Raw genomic sequence first — 21,731 nt, 5'->3', positions numbered from 1 at the left:
GATGACCTCACCATAATTCAATGCCTGGCTTGGACGGATTATCTATTGACTTGTATGTCACATTTGCAACTCGACTGGTACCACAACTAGAACTGCTTTACAAGCATCGTTCAAGGCTAGCTCATTGCCACTCACCAAGAGCCAGGCGCTGGTCACTTCTCTGCTGAAACTGTGCCAAGACCCAGAAGATATGTCTACTTATAGGCCTTTGTCTTTGCTAAATTCAGAAAATAAGATCTTGAGCTGAGTGCTGGCGAGGTGCCTGCTCCCTCTGGTTCGACACTTAATACATGCAGACTACTATGCATTTGTTCCATGGGGAAACACCTTGCTAAATATACGCCACTTATTTCAGGTCATGGATGTAGCTCATGGTCTGTGTCTGGCGGTCGGCCATCTCTCCCTGGGCCTACAACAAGCATTCAACAGGCTTGAGTGGGATTTTATGTTCGCTGCCCTCGCACGGTTCAACATCCACCCTATCTAGATGCACTGGGTTAAACTGTTACACACTGCCCCCACCGTAGGGCTAAAACAGAGTCCTATATATCTTCACAATAGCCAGTATCCAGTGGCACTTGACAGGGCTGCTCACTCTTTCCACTAATATTTTTATTGGCATCGAAGCCCCTGGCACAATGCGTTAGACAGTCCCACAGGATTGGGGAGTCCCAGTGGCCCACTATACACACCATATCGCTGTATGTCGATGACGGTCTTACACATCAGTGATCGTAAGGTGGACATGACACCCATTACCAGCGTTACCAGGGTGCTTTACTCGTTTGGCAGCTTGTCAGGTCTCCTTCAGAGATAACACTGAAGAGAACAATCTTCCTTTAGGCCCTGGCAACATACAGATGGCCCCTCAGACATTTCGCTACCTAGGCATACAGATATGCTGGGACACTAAAGAGTTGTTGGACGGTAACCTCATGAAAATCATCACCCAGGTAAAATCTGAAATCGGATTTTGGGTCACCCTGTCCCTGTCTGTCGCAGGACGGGTAACTCTGGTCAAAAGGGTCATATTGCCTCACCTGTTGTATTGCTTCTTTAATCTCCCTGTGGTCGTTGCTGCACCAGCCTTCAAGCTACTTAACCCTTTATTAATTGACCTAATGTGTTACCCCAGAAGGCACAGAGTTGGCCTATCCAAGATGCAGCTACTGTGAAAGTGATGGTGGAATGGCCCCCCCAAATTTTAAGGGTTATTGCTTGGTGGGGCACCTGCAATGGCTAGCCATCACCTGGTCAAAACTGGCTATACACTGCGCACGCTCAAAATAGGTAAGCCACACCTTTGCTCTTACTAGGGGTGCGGCCGTCCTCTCCACAGCTCCTTCTGATTTGCATAGCCCATGCCTACTGGAAGAGTGTCTTACTTTATACTGACTCGCCCTCACACTACGCCTTGGGTATCCCCCTCAGAGTTCTGCCCACCTCCCTGTGAAAGCTGACAGTAAATAGATTATCGCCCTGGGAACAGGCTGGGGTTATGCCAGTGGGATATTTCTTTGCAAACCAAAATGTAATGACTCATCAGGAATTTACCCAGATTAATAGTCTGCAGGAGACGCTTTTTCTGACACATGCTAGCATCTCCAGATATATCCATGAATATCTGGTTCCACTCTGCTCCGAAATTTTCACTCATTAATTTATTTATGTGATTTTTTTTGGGCCTTGGTCAGTGCTTAGTTAAGTGGTTATACCGAGGTTTACGTTTACACCTCACTGCCACCTGAACACTCTCACACCAAATGGGAAGAGGACTTATACCGCATTCTACATGGCAAAGAATGGAACAATATCATTGAATATCCCAGAAGGATCTACAGTAACTCATGCAATAAATGTATACAATTCTCAATTCTACATAGAGCATAACTCACACTGCGGATACTCCATTCAGTGTTCCCCACTGCCTCCTCCGGTTGCCCCTGTTGCCAAACACATGACGCAGATTTATTACACATGCTATGGGCTTGCTCCTGTCTCCTTAATGGGCAGCCATTCAAAGCACCTTAACAGACCTGCCTGTGTCTAACCTCTGGTACACTGCTGGGGATATACCTCAGACCTACAAGCTTCAAGGATATGGCATGTTTTGTTGATTTAGCACTCTTATTGGTGAATCACGTATTGACAAGATGGTGGAAGTCCCCCACGGGACCCCGCATCTTTTAATGAAGGGAAGACATGGTGTACTGGAATACAGTGGAGTGCCATGGCCTGCGTAAATGCACCATTGCTATGGTGTGGGATGATGTACTTACATCCTTTAAGTCTCAAGTGAAAAGCACTGGTTAGATTCCTCTCCATTTCGCTGTAGGCGCCAATCAACGTGGTCTACCTGCACAGCACCCAGGGGCTGCCCTCTCCCCACTGACACGTTCAGTCTACTCATTAGCAACCACAGGTAGCCCACTAACGTTCACTGCTTTATTCCATCACATGCCTCTGTTTTTGATGTGTCCAAATACAATATTACGCGTCAAGACTAATGCCATTATTATGATTAGTAGTACATGTTCCAAACTAATTTCTTTATTCAGTTACACAAAAGCATGTGCGGCGTGAGGCAGCAATGACGGTTTGGAGAGGGTCGGGGGTTTGAGTTAAATATGCTTTATTTTGTGTCAGCCATGTGGTAAGATAGTCCAATTCTCCATCATAGGAGACCGCTCTACTAATGACTGTTTTGTATACTGTTGTTCCATCTACAATGGTAAACATGTTCTCTTTTTTCTAAGGTGCATGTGGCACCATAGAGCGTACAATGTTTCTGTCAAATGCATGGCTTTTTGCGCGTAAAGAAGCACACTTTATAATGCCGTGAATGCTCTGTTCATAACTCAACAAAATTCAATAAAGTTTTTTTTTTTTTTTAAACAGAAGCTCAATCTGAATGATCACATCGCTGAACTAACTAAATGTGCCTCCTACCATGTACATGTATTAAGGGAACTAAAAGCGTCAATACCTAATTCAGATTTAAAAAAACAGTACAGTCACTTGTTCTGACATGTCTAGATGGAAGAAATTCAATCCGCTGTCCAAGGGGGCCTTCTCATAACATCTTCTACTGCTCTCATAGCTATACCCCATGCTACTGCCAGATTTACCACAGGAGACCAAAGGTCCGACCACGTCACTCCCATTCGGAAAATCATCACTGGCTCCCCTTCGAAGGTTTCAAGACTGCATGCATTACCAAGAAAGAATTCAAAATGGCTTACCTCCTATTTGAGATAGACTATACCTCACAGGTGGACAATGGAATACAATAAACAGAAACAGACTAATTTTCAAAGTTCCTAAATCCATAAAGCAAAAACATCATTGCTGCAAGACCATGGAACTCCATCCATGACCCAATCAGACTAAGGGCCTTATTTAGATCTTGGCAGACGGGTTACCTTGTCACAAATGTAACGGTTATTCCGTCCGCTGTATTACAATTTCCGTAGGATATAATGGAATCCGTTGGTCGGGATATCCGTCATGTTTGTGACAGAGTAACCCCATTGCCCAAGATCTAAATCAGGCCCTAAAACCTGATCTACTGGCCTGTCATAAAGAACCGAAAAATTACACATCACTAACCAATGCCTCATCCTCTTCTTTCCTTTCTTCCCTGCCTCTCCTGTCAGTGTGTTCTATGTTATCTTCTAATCTTAATTGTAAAGCACTCCCCTGTCCTTGCGGCTCGGTATACAAATATCACAAATAAAAACAAGTAAAATCCCTTGTGTCGTCAAACCATGTCCTCAGTCTACTGTAATTCAATGTCAATAGTACTTTTTTGTTGCACCACTTTTAGGCAGTGACAGAGTTTGCTTTTTCTTTTTTTTTGCTGTTGTAGGAAGCGATTGCAATAAAAAGAAACATTTAAAATGTAACCATTGAACAAGGCTGCCAAGTGCAGATCTTTTGGCTTTGTCTAAACGTGTTGTAGTAATGTACTCTTTCCGATGTGGATTATCGCGTTGTTTCCAGCACTGTAGGACAGTTCGGTAATTACTGTCCAAACAATAAAGCGAAAACTTCATGATAATAATCAGCACGAGTGATGTGTTGGTCGGTGATCTTAGCAAAGCCTCTCACACTAGTGCACGTAGTCCCTTATATTGGGTGACAGGCTATGAATTGGGCTTGCAACTGTCACGGCATGAGAGGGAGGGGAGCCATGAAGATCATTTTTTTCAACCACTTTATTAGTGATGTTGCAGAGTCAACAAATGAGTTATTATCACAGATGAAGGAAACTTAAGAGAGAGGTGAGAATGGTGTTAACTAGGATGAATAAAGTGTACCTGAAATCAAGCAAGGCGAACTGAACTGCACAAGTCTATTTCAACTACAGGTAGCATGAAGGGGGTGATCGGTGTGATGGGCGTAGGGCTCTGGAACCTATTGTGACCAGACCTCAAGAATCTCCCCAACCTGACTTCATTATAGAAAACATATAAAAAAACAAGTCCCTTCAAAAAGGCTTTGCCATCCTTTCTTGAAGCTGGGGCTATTATTACCCCTATTGAGGAAGGTTGTAATTGAGTGACCATCATGTGATCCTGACTAATACAGACATGGACCCATCAATTATAGTGAAGGGAAAAGGATCACTCATGATCTTCCATTCGAATTTTCAACAGCCTTATAAAGTGGTTTTCATCTCACGCCAGAAGTTTGAAATCAACTTGAAATACATAAATAAACAAATACTGCCACGTGCAAATGCATACATTTGAAATGCCACGATGTCCAAGCGCATTTTAAGATCAGGAGAGGATGGTAGGGAACCACACATGCAAGGTACCGATAGCTCACTAAATTGGCTGAAGCTTTTCTAAATGCTATGGCATACAGTGTGAACCAACACTCATGTGTTGGGGTGCACAGAGGATATTTGGTTAAACCACCATTGAAGGATGTTCTGTAGGTAACGTACAAACCACTGGTGAGCCATAACCTGAATTTTATGATGAATTTTAGAGTCAGCATACCTAGAACGTTAATTAAGGTTAGAGACAGATGTTTTACTACTAAGGTGATTCAAAGTCTGCACCTAAACCGTATGAAAATAGATGCAGAGACATAAACATTTGTGGTTTTTGATAGGTAGAAACATTATTAGTGATAATAAAGTGCCTTGAGGCAAGGTACACTATTGTAAAGGGCTTGGCACAATGCTTGTTCTCTCACGTCTTTGAGAATTTGAGGGAATGTCAATTCTTTCTAAAAGCCACACTGTAGTGTTCGGGTTCAAACATGTATATCTATGAACTGATAAAGAATACATGAATTAACAAGTTTGTCTAACAATACGCCCCAGTACGAGGGAGGGAAATGCCAGCAGACATGAACAAACGCTCTTTGACTGAATACCAATCCATTTATGAACGTGGCAGAACATCACTGGGCTCCCAAACAAAATAAACATATGCTGCATGTAAACACCAAGCTGAGCAATCTGCAGAGATGCCAACAGTAGCAAAAAATCAGCCAGAATAAATACTGAAAAAAACATAATCAACAAGGATGACATACCTCCTGGCAGAAAGAAACCAGAAGCATTCAAAAGCACTGTTCCACAGAAAGAACTCTGGTAACCCGTTTGAGAAACAATATGAGTAGAGTATAGCTTGAGGCTATCATGATGGTTTGGGGAAACAACGCTTAACGCCTGATTTAGATCTTGGTGGAGGGGCTACTCTGTCACAAACGTGACGGATATCTCATCCACCGTATTATCAGCTCCATAGGATATTATGTGATTGTAACACGGTGGACGTTTGTCACTGAGTATTCCCCTTTGCCACGATCTAAATCAGGCCCTTACTGGAGATAGTATTGTCATCTTGGCAGCATCACATCATGGAAGCCAACTTCAAACACTGCTCAGACCCTGCATTTCAGCCAGCTTGACAAGAGCTGCCAGACACCAAGAATAGTTCTCATAGGGCATGGTAACTTTGCCACACCATTTAAAAGTGGCTGCAGTAGGTGGCAGCCTCCAGAACAATCCAGGTTGCACATTTGCCCTGTGTGCTCCTAGTACTGTGATCCTTCTTTTCATGGCATCCCGCCCAAGGAAAGTTGGGCTTCCAGTACAAAGGAACATACAAGGTGGGATTGTGCTGGGCCAACAGTAGAGACATATGTACTCTTTAATCCAACAGGTTCATGTATGAATGCTCTAAATACATTCGGCCTTACCTCCATGTAGAGTGCTACAGTGTGCTGTGAGGCAGACAACCACGCATGGGGGCAGGAGGAGAGTGTAGAAAACGATTTGTGGGAAAATGCATGCAAACTACCTAGAGATGGAAAATGCACTGAGGCTAAGGAAGAGCTGGAGGAGAGAGTTTTGCCTTGCCAGGATCAGATGAGGAAGAGGTGGTCCAAGAACTTGTAATCATTAACGATGACAAGCGTGTGGTGACTCAAAAGCTGGAGAAAGAAGTGGAAGAAGGTAGGATGACAGGCCCATTGCAAGACAAATGAATGCCAGGTTTGATTACTTTGCTACTAGGCTTTTTATTTACAAAGACAACTGTAGACTACAGGTTAATACATCAACTTGCATATCCAGAAGCACAGTTGGTCCATTACTTTAAAAACCACGATGAATGCTAACTTTCATATTCACATGTGTACAGTACCCTTGAACTAATTAAGGGCTGTGGTATAGGAGTGTAAATGGTTTTAGACATTCTCAGGTTTCAGGCTCCTGCCGGGGAATGCAAGTTGAATGGGGTGCTCACTCGCAAGCTTGGTTCTTGAAACATTCAACATATTTTAGAATGGACAGGAAAGCAGATGTGGGGGGGCTGAGCTTGTGCTATATGAGTTCCCCGTGGTGGGCAGGGGATGTGATAGGGAACAGTGTAGAAAATTATTAAGAGCTTTTTTGAAAACATTGCTTCAGACCTTTGTGTGACGACTGAAACCTAAAAAGATGGAAGAATCAGCAACAGCTTTGATGTTTTTAGGACTCAGGCTGGACTCAGTCGCCATAAAATCTAAGTTGCTGCTCTGCTAAATGGACTTAGAGACTTAGGACTGTGAAGAGTGCAGTCTAAAAAGTGCAAGTTGCTGACTTATGGGTACCAAGATGGAAATCTATAGGCAGATATCAGTAGCAATTGGAGGGGCAAACAAAATGTTACCATAAGAGCCAACATACAAGGAGGATCAGGGAGAAGTCAGTGTTGTGGCAGGCACAGAAGGCTCCATCTGAGAATCCATGCAAAGGAATGCAGAGCCATGCATCTGGAAGTTAGAGATGGTTTCATACCTGGCCGCGGCATGTGGCTGAGAGTGTTAAGGGAGGGACAATGCTGTCCTAAGGAGTGTACCAGAGCATAATAGGCTACGGCACACAGCTTTCTATTCCTTAAGTTTTCCTCCAATGTACTGACACCGCACCTGTGGGCAAAGAGTTGTGAGTAAGAGAGTGACATTTGTTTCAACAAAAAATGCAGGAGCCAGCAACAGATTGGCTATCCGTATAACTGGACATTGAGACTCCTGAGAATGTTGATATTAAGCAGCCTTAAATGGAATCTAAGGTTTACAATGAAGTGCCTTCCTCTGCTCCAAAACTGCATAGTAGATACATTAACTTAATAGCATAGGAACATGAAAATGGCAGGCAGGCATCATTGAGAGGCTCTATGAACAGCAGTCCACACAGCGTTGACATGTAAGGAAAGGAATGAAAGTTGGACCAAGAAGAGACCATGCCCTAACATGGTGAATAAGACTGGTAGAGAGTTGGCTTTCTCTACCACAGAGGTCCTCAAACTATTTGTTGCAGAGACCACCCTGTAAAACAATTTAGGTGTAAGGACCCCCTCCTGACAATAATTTCTAGAACATGGTACTCCTCCTCAATGACTACCATAAATGCCCCCAATTCCCACAGAAAATCATTTTTACAGTAGAGAAATATTAGCCAGTGTTTAGCAAACTAAAGTTTTGTGGGTGACTCCTAGTTATGTTAGTTTGCTACTGTTGTTGGCTTCAGTCGTGTTTAGGGGAGAGAGGGGAGGGGCTTTAGGGTCTGAGTACGGAGAACCATGTGATAGCACTTCCTGACCCTGTGGTATAACTTCCTGTGCCCCTGTGCACCATAGGACTTAATTAATGTGTGCACCTGTGACACGCTGCTTTCTTTTTCTGCTGCTGCCTGGGATTGAGAGCTGGCCTAGCTGCAGGAGTGCAGCCATATGCTGAGACAGGCACTGTCTGGGGTGGAGAGCAGCTGTGGCAGAAGCTAGCACAGTACTAAAGGACAGTGCATGTCTGTACGACTTAAAGGTGAGGTGCCCCTCACATTAATAAAACACATATAGTTAATGAGGCATGCACCAAACTGGAGGCATAGGTAGCAGCGTGAAAAAGAAACATAGTTGCTGTTTTACACCCGGGCTGAGTGAGTCTCAGCTGTGGTCAGACTGCTGCAGCCAGCACAGCTGAGCCCCCTGGCCAGCATGACCAGTGCCAGCTATATTGTGATGAGTCAAAAGTACTCACTAATGCGTCAGTGCTGTGTGCAGTGCAGTGCTCCAATTTTTGTCAATATCCCCCCATATGAACAGGCATGGGCAGCTGGGCAAACCAGCTGTCGAACTGCATTATAGAAAGTATGGGAAGTGAGATGCTGCATGCAATAGGGGTGATACTATGAGTATAACATAGTTTACTCTCCATTAACATAGCAAACATAGGAATTCAAATATACAACATACAATATATTTCAATTTAGATATTTATTAAGGCTAATTAAACATTCAGTTCGCACATAATATAATCAACATAGAATCAACCAGAAAAATATAACACAACCCCCTAACCTAAATGAAACATACATATATGAAAACATAAATAACATACCAGTAAATACGCAAAAATAAACAAATAACACAGAACCAACAAAATCACAAAATAGTATACATACAAATTTACAACCGCCTCATACATGAGAGGATATTTAAACAGCACAATAAAGTTACTGCTTTGATGCCACAATTATGCGTTGTAGTTTGGATTGTATAAAATTCAACATAATAACAGCCAATTCTAGGTTATAATTTCCTGATTCAAATTCTCGTGTTACAGGCCTGATGGTAGCCAATCCTGGGCAGGGCTTCAAATTTGCCAATTTCAAACACTTCATGCCAATGTTCAAGACATGCCAATTTACAAGCCGACGCGCGTTTCGGTGAGTGAAGAAAAATATAAATACACCTTCATCAGGACTTTATGATTCAGTATAATTGGCATACGTACATCTTGTAATCTGCCTATCAAAGAAACATCAAAATTATTCATTACAATTCTTTGCATAGGGGGAAGGCTCGAATCATGTCAGATTTGCAACCAGACCAACTCAAGTGACTTAATTAAGAAAAAACACCGATAAAGTGCCCAAGATCACAATCTATAAAACCAATGCTTAATAAAGGTAAATAAATCTAAATCTAAAGATCCAAGGAAAGCACCATTCGTGTCCAGCAAAATACTAGATAAAGTGCAGAAATAGAATCACCTATAGCATAAAAGTGTTGGATTACCACCGAGAGAATCTAGTCAAGAATAGTAAAAGACTAGTTTGTTTATATTAAAAATATGATAAAATACCTTAGATATGAAAGAACTTAGATATCCCTTACAGGCTGGATTAAACACTCTCCAACTTCAAATTTGTAGTCCAAAATGAAGGACTAACACATGGATATAGCTAAATGAAGCTATGCTTTCTCACTCTAAAAGCAAATATAATGAAATAATTAGCTTGCACAGGGCAGGAAAGTCTACAGAATAGAAAAGAAAAAATCTGCTCATATGTACAATCGCTAACTACAGACTTACCTACAAGTTAACATGGTTTAAAAAACGTAATCCACAGGGGAAACCCACAAGGATACCAAACTTGTAGGGAACAACTTGCTAACTGCAAGAGAACAGGGGGGAGTCATGAGCCAAATAGAAATGACACAATCCAGACGGTATAAAATAATTCAATCCACAAAGGTTCAGCAAAGCTAGCCTACCAGTATCAGCAGGATCCAGGACATATGACCAGCACGATGATCTCTCGAGGAGCAATAACCCGTACTTCCCCAGCTGCCTCCTATTTAAACCAAATCACCACAGGTGATGTGATGAACATAGAAACAGGCCCATAGAGGCCATCTAAGGAAATGGTCAAACATGCGCCATCTTAGAACCGTCAAAAAAACATGAGATATGCCCAAATCTACAGAGAATAAGAGGTACAATCAAACTGTAGAGTCACAGCCATATAGTAGTGGAAAAAGGAAATAACCAAAAATAAAAAATAAAAAATAATGGCCAGTTCTAAATCAAACCAAAGAGTAGATATCACTTCCCAGCATGCCCAAAACAGTGGGCGCCATCTTGGAACGTCAAAGTACAGGGTACTCTATGCCCCAAGGGTAGGCACAAAGTGGGTTAGTAAAATACAATACGTATCGTGTATATAATACAAATCGATAACATAAGGTTTTATAAGAAGGAACCGAAAACAGTTTTATCGTATAAAGTGAAGAATTCACTTCAAAATAAGATAAAGGGCCACCACAGGAGAGCACAAAGCAGCCCTGTGGTAGGCACCTGGAAAAATATTGACCCCTCAGGCAATCCTGTACATACGTACTCAGATGGCATTGCTCCAAGGGAGATCTTCGTTCAGGCCATTCTCATATGTGTTTAAAGAAAAAATCCAAAACACTTCTTTCTTTTTCCTTTGTTTTTCAGGGTCCACATCGTTTCTTGTCAGTACTTTCTCAAGAATAATCCACCTGATATCTACCTCCTTGTGGCTTAAAGATAACCAATGAGCAACTAGGGGGGCGTTGATCTTTTGTGTCCTAATCGCAGATTTATGTTCCGATAGCCTAGTTCTAAATTCCCTGGAGGTCTCACCTATATATCCCAGGTTGCAGGGGCAAATAATCAAGTAAATTACATTTTTAGATCTACAATTAGTCATGTCCATAAATGGGATAGTCTTGTCATTGAATGTAAACTCTTTTGCAACAATGGCTGAGTCACAGGCGTGGCATTGGCCACATTTGTAATTGCCCGTAACTGGATTAGATCCTGTTAGTGACTTTTGGCCAAAAGTAGATACAAAATTGGTAGCTGATTTCACCAAATGGTTCCGTAGGTTTTTGTTCCTCCTGAAAGCGAACAATGGTTTTTCAAGTTTATCCGCTTCAGTATTGGAATTCAAAATGTGCCATTCTTTGTTAATAATATCCCTGATTTGATTATTCAGGGTAGAATGGTGAATCACACAGGCTAGCCGGTCACTGGTCTTGCATCGTTGTTTTGAAAACAGGGCCTCACGGTTATAAAACTTGGCTCTTTTTAAGGAATCTTTGATGGTTCTAATCGGAAAACCTCTCTGTTTAAATTTGGACGTAAGATCTGCGGCATGTTTCAAAAAGTCTGCCATGCTGGTGCAATTTCTCCTGAGTCTCAGGAATTGTGAAAAAGGAATAGACTGCTTCTGGTTACGGGGATGGAAACTATCAAAGTGAAGCAGCGTGTTCCTAGCCGTGGGTTTAGTGTATAGGGTCATAAGCAAGTGCCCTTGATAGTGTTTGATATACACATCCAGGAATTCAACCAAATGATGGTCGTATTTAATCGTAAATCTGAGGTTGCTGTCACACAGATTGAGCCAACTGTAAAATTCTAGTAGTTGGTCTTCACTGCCTTTCCAAATGAAGAAAACATCATCAATAAATCTACTCCAGGCCTGCACATTCTCATAGAAAGGGGCCATTTCGTTGTAAATGAACTTGTCCTCGAATGCTCCCACATATATGTTCGCCACACTAGGTGCACAGGCAGCACCCATACTGACTCCTTTGATTTGATGATACATTTTGCCATTAAAATCAAAGTAGTTATTAAATAGTACAGTTTCCAAACATTTCAGAATGAAACTCAATGCTGGATCATCTCCGCGTCTGTTTAGATATAGTGCTACAACATCAATGGCTTCTTGCTGGGGTATATTCGTATTTAAAGACTCAAGGTCCATGGTCACCAGATATTCCCCATCAGATCTATATTGCAGGCCCTCGATCTTAGAAATGAAGTGGCCTGTGTCTCTGATGTAGGATGGTAAAAGGGCTACCATCGGTTTCAGAAAGGTATCAACGTACTTTGACAATGGCTCAATGGCCGAGCCTATGGTGGATACAATCGGACGCATAGGTGGATTACTGGCGTCCTTGTGAATCTTAGGTAAACCATAGATAATCGGGATTCTAGTAGGAACTGGAGTCAAAAAATCAAATTCTTTCTTACAAATAAAGCCCGCTTCTAAGGCTTCTAGATTCGTAGTTTTGATTGATCTCTTCAATTTGATTTCAGGGTGGCCTGGTATAGATTTATAAAAGACCGGACACTGCAGCATGTTTTCCATATTGTCCATATACAAATTGGTGTCTAGAATAGCTATACCACCCCCTTTATCACATGGTTTAACAGTGATAGTCCTGGTATTTTTAAGACTTTTTAGGGCCATGCTTTCATCTTTGCTAAGATTGTACCTGGATCTTGGGGCATGTAGAAGCATTTTCTTAATTTTACTAGTCACCGTCCTCTCAAATATAGCTATTTCGGGACCCAAAGCTTCTAACGGGGGAGTAAACGTAGATGGCAATTTGAGTCCTGATCTGCTAACAGTGGTAGTAGGGGGAGACGATGAAAAAAACCTTTTTAGTCTCATTCGTCTGAAGAATGCCTGAAGGTTTCTCATCAATTCAAATTTATTTATGTCTGAATTCGGTACAAAGGACAAGCCTTTCGATAACAAGCTGATGCAATGGTCATCCAAGGTAATTTGACTCAGATTAAAGATCGGAATCTCCTTCAGTCCCTCCAATACTGATTGCGTCTTGTTTGTAATGTGTGGTGAGATTGTTCTGAGTTCGGGGGACGATTTCCCCGATTTTGTCTGAATCTTGATCTGTGATTGAATCTGCAGTGACCTAAAAAACGGGGATTCTGTTGGTACTGTTCCGAATGATTCAGTCTATTGCCATATTCATCGAATTGATATGAACTACCCTCCCCTTCAGATTCAGAAGTATCGGAAAACGTCACCACTTTCTTAGGAACCCACTCCTGTCTTTCCTGTGGTATGGAGGATTGTTTGTAGTACTGGTCAGCAAGATAAGGATATGTCCTCTCCCGGGTGAAATACCTGATATCTTTTTTCAATTTGTCTGATTTCCTCTTTGTCAAATATATATTAAATGATTCCAAATCCGTATTTATCTCCTCTAGCTTTTTTTTGGCTTCCTCCACAGATACTGCCTGCCTGAGCTTGCTTTCAAGTTCCTGAATCTCAGAAAACAGAGAAGAAGCTACTTCTCTGGCTGTTTCTATAATCAACAGCATGTGATCACGAGAGCATCTATTAGAAATAAGCGACCACTTTTCGAGGAATTGTTTGATCTCAACAAAGAGGCCTGGAATGTTTCTTATTCTTAGGCCGTTAGGGATAGTACCAGCCTTAAGATATTCTAAAAGAAATTCAGCGTGTGCTTCAGTCCTGCGGCCTTTCTTTTTTAAATTTAGTAAATTAAGCCAGTCATTGTTCAGGCTGTTGGAAAATAAGGACTCTGAACTCGAATTGGTACTGGTGCCCACTGTTCTTGAAAAATCCTCCTCGTTAAACCCAAAGGTTTTAATACTCTTCATCAAAGAAAACAGATTAAACTAACTCTAAAGAACGTATTAAAAGAGAGAAAAGAATCTAAAATAAAACAAAAAAATTGGCCCAAAAACAATGTAATCCCAAATGAAAAAAAGAAAGAAGGTCTGGTGCACAGAAAGACCCAAGATAAATAAAGTAATCAAACGAGCAAACCCTGACAGCAGAGCTGTAAGTAAGCAAATCCTCGTATCTAAACAGGGTCCCTGAGCTAGATACAGAGAGTAACACACAGGGAAGCAATACTATGAGTATAACGTAGTTTACTCTCCATTAACATAGCAAACATAGGAATTCAAATATACAACATACAATATATTTCAATTTAGATATTTATTAAGGCTAATTAAACATTCAGTTCGCACATAATATAATCAACATAGAATCAACCAGAAAAATATAATACAACCCCCTAACCTAAATGAAACATACATATATGAAAACATAAATAACATACCAGTAAATACGCAAAAATAAACAAATAACACAGAACCAACAAAATCACAAAATAGTATACATACAAATTTACAACCGCCTCATACATGAGAGGATATTTAAACAGCACAATAAAGTTACTGCTTTGATGCCACAATTATGCGTTGTAGTTTGGATTGTATAAAATTCAACATAATAACAGCCAATTCTAGGTTATAATTTCCTGATTCAAATTCTCGTGTTACAGGCCTGATGGTAGCCAATCCTGGTCAGGGCTTCAAATTTGCCAATTTCAAACACTTCATGCCAATGTTCAAGACATGCCAATTTACAAGCCGACGCGCGTTTCGGTGAGTGAAGAAAAATATAAATACACCTTCATCAGGACTTTATGATTCAGTATAATTGGCATACGTACATCTTGTAATCTGCCTATCAAAGAAACATCAAAATTATTCATTACAATTCTTTGCATAGGGGGAAGGCTCGAATCATGTCAGATTTGCAACCAGACCAACTCAAGTGACTTAATTAAGAAAAAACACTGATAAAGTGCCCAAGATCAAAATCTATAAAACCAATGCTTAATAAAGGTAAATAAATCTAAATCTAAAGATCCAAGGAAAGCACCATTCGTGTCCAGCAAAATACTAGATAAAGTGCAGAAATAGAATCACCTATAGCATAAAAGTGTTGGATTACCACCGAGAGAATCTAGTCAAGAATAGTAAATGAGTAGTTTGTTTATATTAAAAATAAGATAAAATACCTTAGATATGAAAGAACTTAGATATCCCTTACAGGCTGGATTAAACACTCTCCAACTTCAAATTTGTAGTCCAAAATGAAGGACTAACACATGGATATAGCTAAATGAAGCTATGCTTTCTCACTCTACAAGCAAACCAGCTGTCGAACTGCATTATAGAAAGTATGGGAAGTGAGATGCTGCATGCAATAGGGGTGATGTCAGTGAGCGTGGAAGCTGGATCAAATGTGCAGCTAAAAACAAAATATTCTGTACGTTTTTTAGGTCTCTCACCGTCAGGTAGCTACATATAAAATAACACACAGCTTAAAAGAAAATTAAATAAAAAAAGTTGTTATTCATTGTGAAATGCATGATAGTATGTTATGAAACCTCTATTAGTTAATGCACTGCAGTGGTCTGTGTGTAACCAGAGAGCCACACAATTAAATCTTGGGTGGTGCAGTGGAAAATAGTGACTTGTGTATTTTTTGTGTTAGGAGGTACAGAAAGTACTGTGAATATGCAAGTCATTATCTTAAACTTGCATTACACACAGTATGAAATATACTGTTACAAAATGCATTAAAAGTTTTACAATAAAATGGTGCTTCCAAGATATATTTTTTATCAATACACAAACTGTGTAATGCATTTTTTTAACATACCTGTCCCTTTAACACCTACTCGTGGTAGTAAGCAGTATGTAAATACAAATAAAAGCACTCACATCACAGCTCAGTTGTTAACTGCACTAACACTCAAAAAAGAATAAATCTTTGTTAGCACAAAAATTTGATCAGTTAAAGCCAATACTGGCTCCCAAGCATCCTTTATATTTGTAGATTACCTTTTACATTTATAGGCTACCTCTTAGCGCACATTTACATTTCTTTCAGGCAGCAGGCACCCTGGCAAGAAGATGTTTATCTGTCTACCTGGCTTTGGTTTCACAGTGCAGGACACACCCTGAATGACGCTTCAGCTGAAGCATTTACAACATGGGAATTAACCTCTATCCCCTGACGGTTGTTTTACAAAAAGAAGGAGAACATTTTTTTATAAATACTTTTGTGCTGACAGTAAGGCTGAGGAATGCACGACCCCCTTTCCATGTCTCCACGCCCCCCCAGGGGTCGTGCCTCACAGATTGAAGTCCTGTGCTTTACCATATTGAGGAAGATGGCCCAAATAACTTTCTAGATGAAGTATTTTTGGCAGTATGAGGCATACACGTGGAATGTTAAGCAAATGCTGAAAGGGTTGACTGGAAAGCAGAGAAGATGTAATTTTAGGGGCATATTTAGTTTAGTTTAGTTTCGTTTCATAGATTTATAAAGCTCATGGCTACCCGAAGGCCTCCCAGCGCTGTGCCACCTTACGCTGTACAAGCCCCTAGTGCCACCTTGCGCCACCATAGCATCATTTTTCCCCCGTGCGATATTTACAAAGTGGCGCAATGCTTGCATTACGCCACTTTGCAACCCCTTCTGCCACATTATGCCTGCATCAGACATAATGTATTCAAAGAGGGCGTTCCAACACAGGGAGGCCCGAAAAAAGAATGCAGTGAAATTTACAACATTTCACTGCACCATTTTTTCCGTCATTTTTACGCCTACTCAGAGCGGACATTAAAATGATGCACCCATTTTAACCAATGGACCTCTCTGTGCTTTGCTGCACTAGCGTACAAAATGTTGACGCTAGGGCAGTAAAGTGCCACACTAGCGTAAAAATGTTGATGCTATTGTCCTAACGACCGCCAGGGTGCGTCATATTGTAAATACGGCACAACCACGGTGTCATTAGGTGGGGCAGGGGAGATGCAAGAAAAGTGGCGCATCGGATCAACACTCCACTTTCTTGTAAATATGCTCCAAAGTTTGTAAAGCAAAAGACATCATATGTAGCTCTAAGTCTTCTTTTTCATTAAAATATTCTTTTTTACAACTTAAAAGAGCGCAAGCTTGCTTCCACCGGGTCCAGACGTCACCTCTGCAACAACCGAGTTTCTTCATCACTTTGTAAACATAAAACAAAAACCCATATGGCGTATGTTATTTTACATCTTTTGCATCAGCAGGGGTGCAGCTGCCGCTCCAAGGCACCTGCCAGGAGTCAGGCAATGAACATGAAATATTAATATGTGTACTTATTCGCACTCTAGTTATTCACGTTATTTACTCAATAACGATTATGGCTAGAAATGTTTATTCATGCTGAAGATCCTTCTTCCCCACCTCCTAACCTTCCGACTCCTCCTCGCCTCGTGGGAAGTCTTTAGGAGCTGAACAGTTAATATGTAATTAATTTTAGTCTTTTGGTGAACAATAGCTGGGATGTTATAGGAGAGGGGAAGTTTCACTGAGATTTTTCCACATGCATGTTTCAAGTAGCCATAAAAGGACGAAGGGGCAGATTTACAAGAAAGTCGCATATTGGTCCCCGTGCGCCACTTTTCTTTTGTCTCCCTTGCTCCCCCTAACAACACCATGGTTGTGCCGTATTTACAATACAATGCTCCATGGTGGTTTTTAACACAACAGCATGAAAACTTTCAATGCTGCTGTTGCGCTTTGCTCGAATGGCATCAAAAATGTTGACCCTAGTGCAGCAAAGCACAGTGAGGCCCATATTTGTATGTGTACATCACTTTAACGCCTTCCATGGGCAGGCGTTAAAATGATGGATACTATGGCCCACTGAAATCTTGTAAATTTCACTGCGCCATTATTTCAGATCTCCCTGCGTGGGAACACCACCTTGCATACATTATGCCTGACGCAAGCATAATTTGGAGCAAGGTGTTGCAAAGTGGCACAATGCATGCATTGCGCCACTCTGTGAATATGGCATGAGGAATGGCCACCTTAACACGGCCTTAGCGTCATAAAAATGACTAGGGGCTTGTAAATCTGACCCAAAGTTTTAACGTTCCAAGCGAAACTTGTGTGTGTAGAACATGCTTCATCCGTGTTTGTGATATAGCATCTCCTAGTTGTGGCTTTGTAAGGCACCAGCTTTTTACTTGCTTAACACAGGCACAAGTTATGTGAGTGGCCCTTATTTGGACAGTTTGACCGTCATTTCACTGTAAAGTTGAGTGAAATTTTACTCTTTTTTGTGTTGGGAAATTAAAATATTATCGTTGAGTTGATGCATTTCATTTGAAGTGGTACTGATTTCTAATCCAGGGATCCTCCTACACCTTTGACTATTTGCGAACCATGCATGGCGAAGGATGGACTATGTGAAATACAGGGTCCCTGCGTAAATATGGAGAGGGATTCAGGGAAATCTACAATAAGTAAACAGTGCATCACTCTCCTATTAATCCAATAAAGCAAAGTATTCTCAAACAAAGGCCTAAGTAATAATCAAACATTTATTAATCCAAACACAGGTATATGTGTGTATATATATATATATATATATATATATATATATACATCATTATTTCAAAATATACAGTTTCTAAACTAAATGAGCAACCCCTATCTCCTCAAAAACTCTCACACAGATGGCCTTCACACATACACATATAGCACAACACAACAAACAACAATAGACCAATGACCACAGATACAATCTACATATAGACAAAGACCAGACACCGGAAAAACAAATAATTACAGACAGAACAATATTTTACAACTGAAAAGTATCAATCATCACAAATTGAAATATCAAATAAATGGTGAATTAAGACACCACACCCCTGTATATATAATTCATAATTTCTCACCAATAATACACTTTAGATCAGTCCATTGCACAAATGCAGTAATTAATATCACAGAGATCCAAGCTGATAACAAGGCACATAAATTCAAACTCTTATGGCTACATCCAATGAGTCTTTAGATGCAAATTCTCATCAACCAAATTACTTCTTCAATGAATTAATTGTTGCTAAAGCCGGTGCGTCTTTCTATACAAGTTCTCAAAAACAAGATGGCTCCATCAATTAGTCAATCGTCCTTGCTGCCGGTTGATAGATGATCCTTCTTCCCTTAATCAATCATCAGAAATGCCGGAACTGCCGATGCGCATTTCAATTGACTTATGCTTTTAAATAAATTCATGATACTCACGGCCACCTTCATCAGGGCACTTAATCCAATATTGCCAATCTTGCCAAGACGCGGCACACCGCGTCTTGGCAAGATTGCAAGCCGGTATGCTCGCACAGAAGAGATCATTAGATTTTTCAGAAGACTTTTGAAGCTTTGCCGTTTTTTTTGTTCCTGGACCTGTTAGCTATGTGGGAGTCCTTGTTGTGTTTTACTGATTAGCATCAGAATTAAAAGGATGACGCATTGTGCAATATTGGATTGAGAGTCTTGGGTGCAGCTGGTGCATTTTACAGACATATCCCAAGGATGTTTTCTTTGGCCATTCAATGCAAGCAGGATCAACCATGACAACTCTCTCCCCTTTTTGTTTTTCAGGTCAACACGTTATATTCTGGCTCTCCTCAGTCCATTGGACACTTAACAACAGTCGCAGCCTTCTTGAATTCACAGCAGCACATAACAGCTAACATGTAAGTGAAACACTACAGCAGTCCTTATGTCCGTCATGACAAATGTCTCTTGACAACGTTCTTTAGCCTGTACACGCAGTGGCTCCTGGGTAAAGCATCTGTTTTCTATGTCTATATGAATGTGTTTTCACTTTCGGTCAAACCATTGGCATGTCATTTTATTGAAAACTCTCAAAATGATATTGCTTATATCCTTTCCTTGGTATACCTGTCCACTTCCACTCATTGTTTATGATATTTTAACTGGTGGCCTTTCTCACACTGACAACCTGTTTTTCAAACATGACAAATTATTTTTGATTGTTGTACGGTAGTATTTCTAAAATTGTTAATAACAGTCAGTTTTTGATTCCTATTTAATTGATTTCCTTTCTCTAGTTTTCTGGGAGAGAACCATCCTGAAAGTTTTTGTAGCCTTAGAGCTGACTGTTCTATAGTGTGGCACTGCTGACTAGACTGCCTGAACTTCCTTTCATTATGCCTTTATCATCTGAATAACCACTCTTGTGGACATGTGCTACTTGAGTGATTGTACTGCCTCCACGATTTGATGCACAAGCTCTATTTGTCGGTCCGCCCCGTCCTTTATGAAAGCCTACTTTTAGGTCTGCCACAACACCTGTTAGCATTGTAGGTCAAGCGGTCACTTTCCGTAGAACTCACACAGTTATAAATCCTGACTTTACCTGCCTCATTCTTAGTCCACTCTATCATGGTATTCAGTCTGATAAGTTTTACATCAAAGGCAACAACATTGAAGATTTACGTCTTTGGGAGGTCTACTGCATCTCACGTTTATTTAACTGTAGGGTGGACCTCCTGCAGTAGCTTTCAATATAGTGCACCTATTCAGCACAATATCTGAGCAGACTAGACCATAGTGCCTTTTCGAGTGTTGACTCACTGGTGTCTAAATCAATAATATGCCTTTGAGCACCTGCTGTAGCTCTTGTACCTGAGTCGCTGGTATGTGTGGGTGGGTTGTATCGAGTGTACTGGAATGACCATTGAAGACAAACAAATCATGCTACTGGTCTCTGCCTTCTCAATCCATGAAATCCCTTGTAGAATTGGACTGGTGTAAAGCTGAGCTAGTTGCGATCAGCAGTTCCCAAACATTTTCAGAGACAATATGGGAGACATGTTCATTGGAACAATCTGACAGAATGTGAGATCTAATATGAACCAAAGGTAAGGGGCTTTTATGTTTACTGGCAGAACAATCTGTAACAGAAGATTGAGGAATCTTTCCAGCCCTATTTGTTTTTAAATTGTATTTCTGTCGTGCTTGGCGTACTCTGACCACTTTCCAGTGGCATCAAGGCAAGAGACAAGATTTTTTTAGCAAAGATCTTGACTTTACCATTCTATATTTCTCCCAAAATGGGACGTCCTTAACTAGAAGTTACCTTCTATGACCCTCTGCAGATGCAGTGTGGCCTACTTCATGGTTTCTTTCAGGAGAGTGACACATTTAGCATAGTTTCCGCATTTTGCATGTGCAGCTGTCACCCGCACTTCTGTAGTGTTTGCTGAGTTTGCAGTACATCTCAAACCCGATTCAGGGAACCCAGTATAGCTAGGATCCTTGTTGTATGGTATACAATGAACACTGGTTCCCTCGGAGGAAGCTTAAAGCCTATGCTTCTTTGGCAACAACAGAAGGCATTCTGGTTGGTGATTCTGGAACCAGTTGGTTAATGGTTGTACATATATCTATACATATATTTGTAAATACTTCAGCAGTTTACACGTGGGTTCTTCAAACAAATGGTGCAGTGATTGTGATTAGTGAAAGATGGTGGACAGTAGTGCACAATAGTATATAAAAAGCCAAGAAATGGTGGCTTAAAAACCTAAACATATCTTTGAGCACAGACTCAAAATAACCATACAAGTTCCATTGTTAACAGTAAACATCTGTTAACGTTAAAGTCAACATTTATAAGTCGATATTTAAACTCCTTTGGAAACTCTTTCTGAAGAGTCGTCATCAGGACCATACTGAGCCCATGGGTGACGTTCACAAGGAATGATCGCTTGGCACGTGCAATTCACCAAATTTTGGATCTACTCTGGATGATTAACAAATGATCACATATTCGGAAGTAAGCGCTGCAGCTATTAGATGCTGGTATACTAGAAGAGTTTGCAGTGCATGTCACTTCTTGTCACACCTACTTTCTTCTTCACCACTGCGCCGTTCTCCAAAGGAGGGAGCAGACCTA

General features: G+C 40.8%; 1 protein-coding gene across 7 annotated transcripts in view; it reads left to right on the top strand.

Moving 5' to 3' along the window:
* Positions 1 to 21,731, top strand: part of SH3RF2 (SH3 domain containing ring finger 2) — a 260,863-nt gene that overhangs the window by 191,766 nt on the left and 47,366 nt on the right. For all 7 annotated transcript variants that reach the window (XM_069244686.1, XM_069244689.1, XM_069244683.1 and 4 more), the window contains exon 6: positions 19,409 to 19,503. In XM_069244686.1, coding sequence (XP_069100787.1) covers positions 19,409 to 19,503 — 95 coding nt within the window. The remainder of the gene's footprint in view (positions 1 to 19,408; positions 19,504 to 21,731) is intronic.

The sequence above is a fragment of the Pleurodeles waltl genome, chromosome 7, assembly GCF_031143425.1.
Source record: "Pleurodeles waltl isolate 20211129_DDA chromosome 7, aPleWal1.hap1.20221129, whole genome shotgun sequence".
NCBI lineage: Eukaryota > Metazoa > Chordata > Amphibia > Caudata > Salamandridae > Pleurodeles > Pleurodeles waltl.
This window is presented reverse-complemented; position numbering and strand designations above follow the sequence as displayed.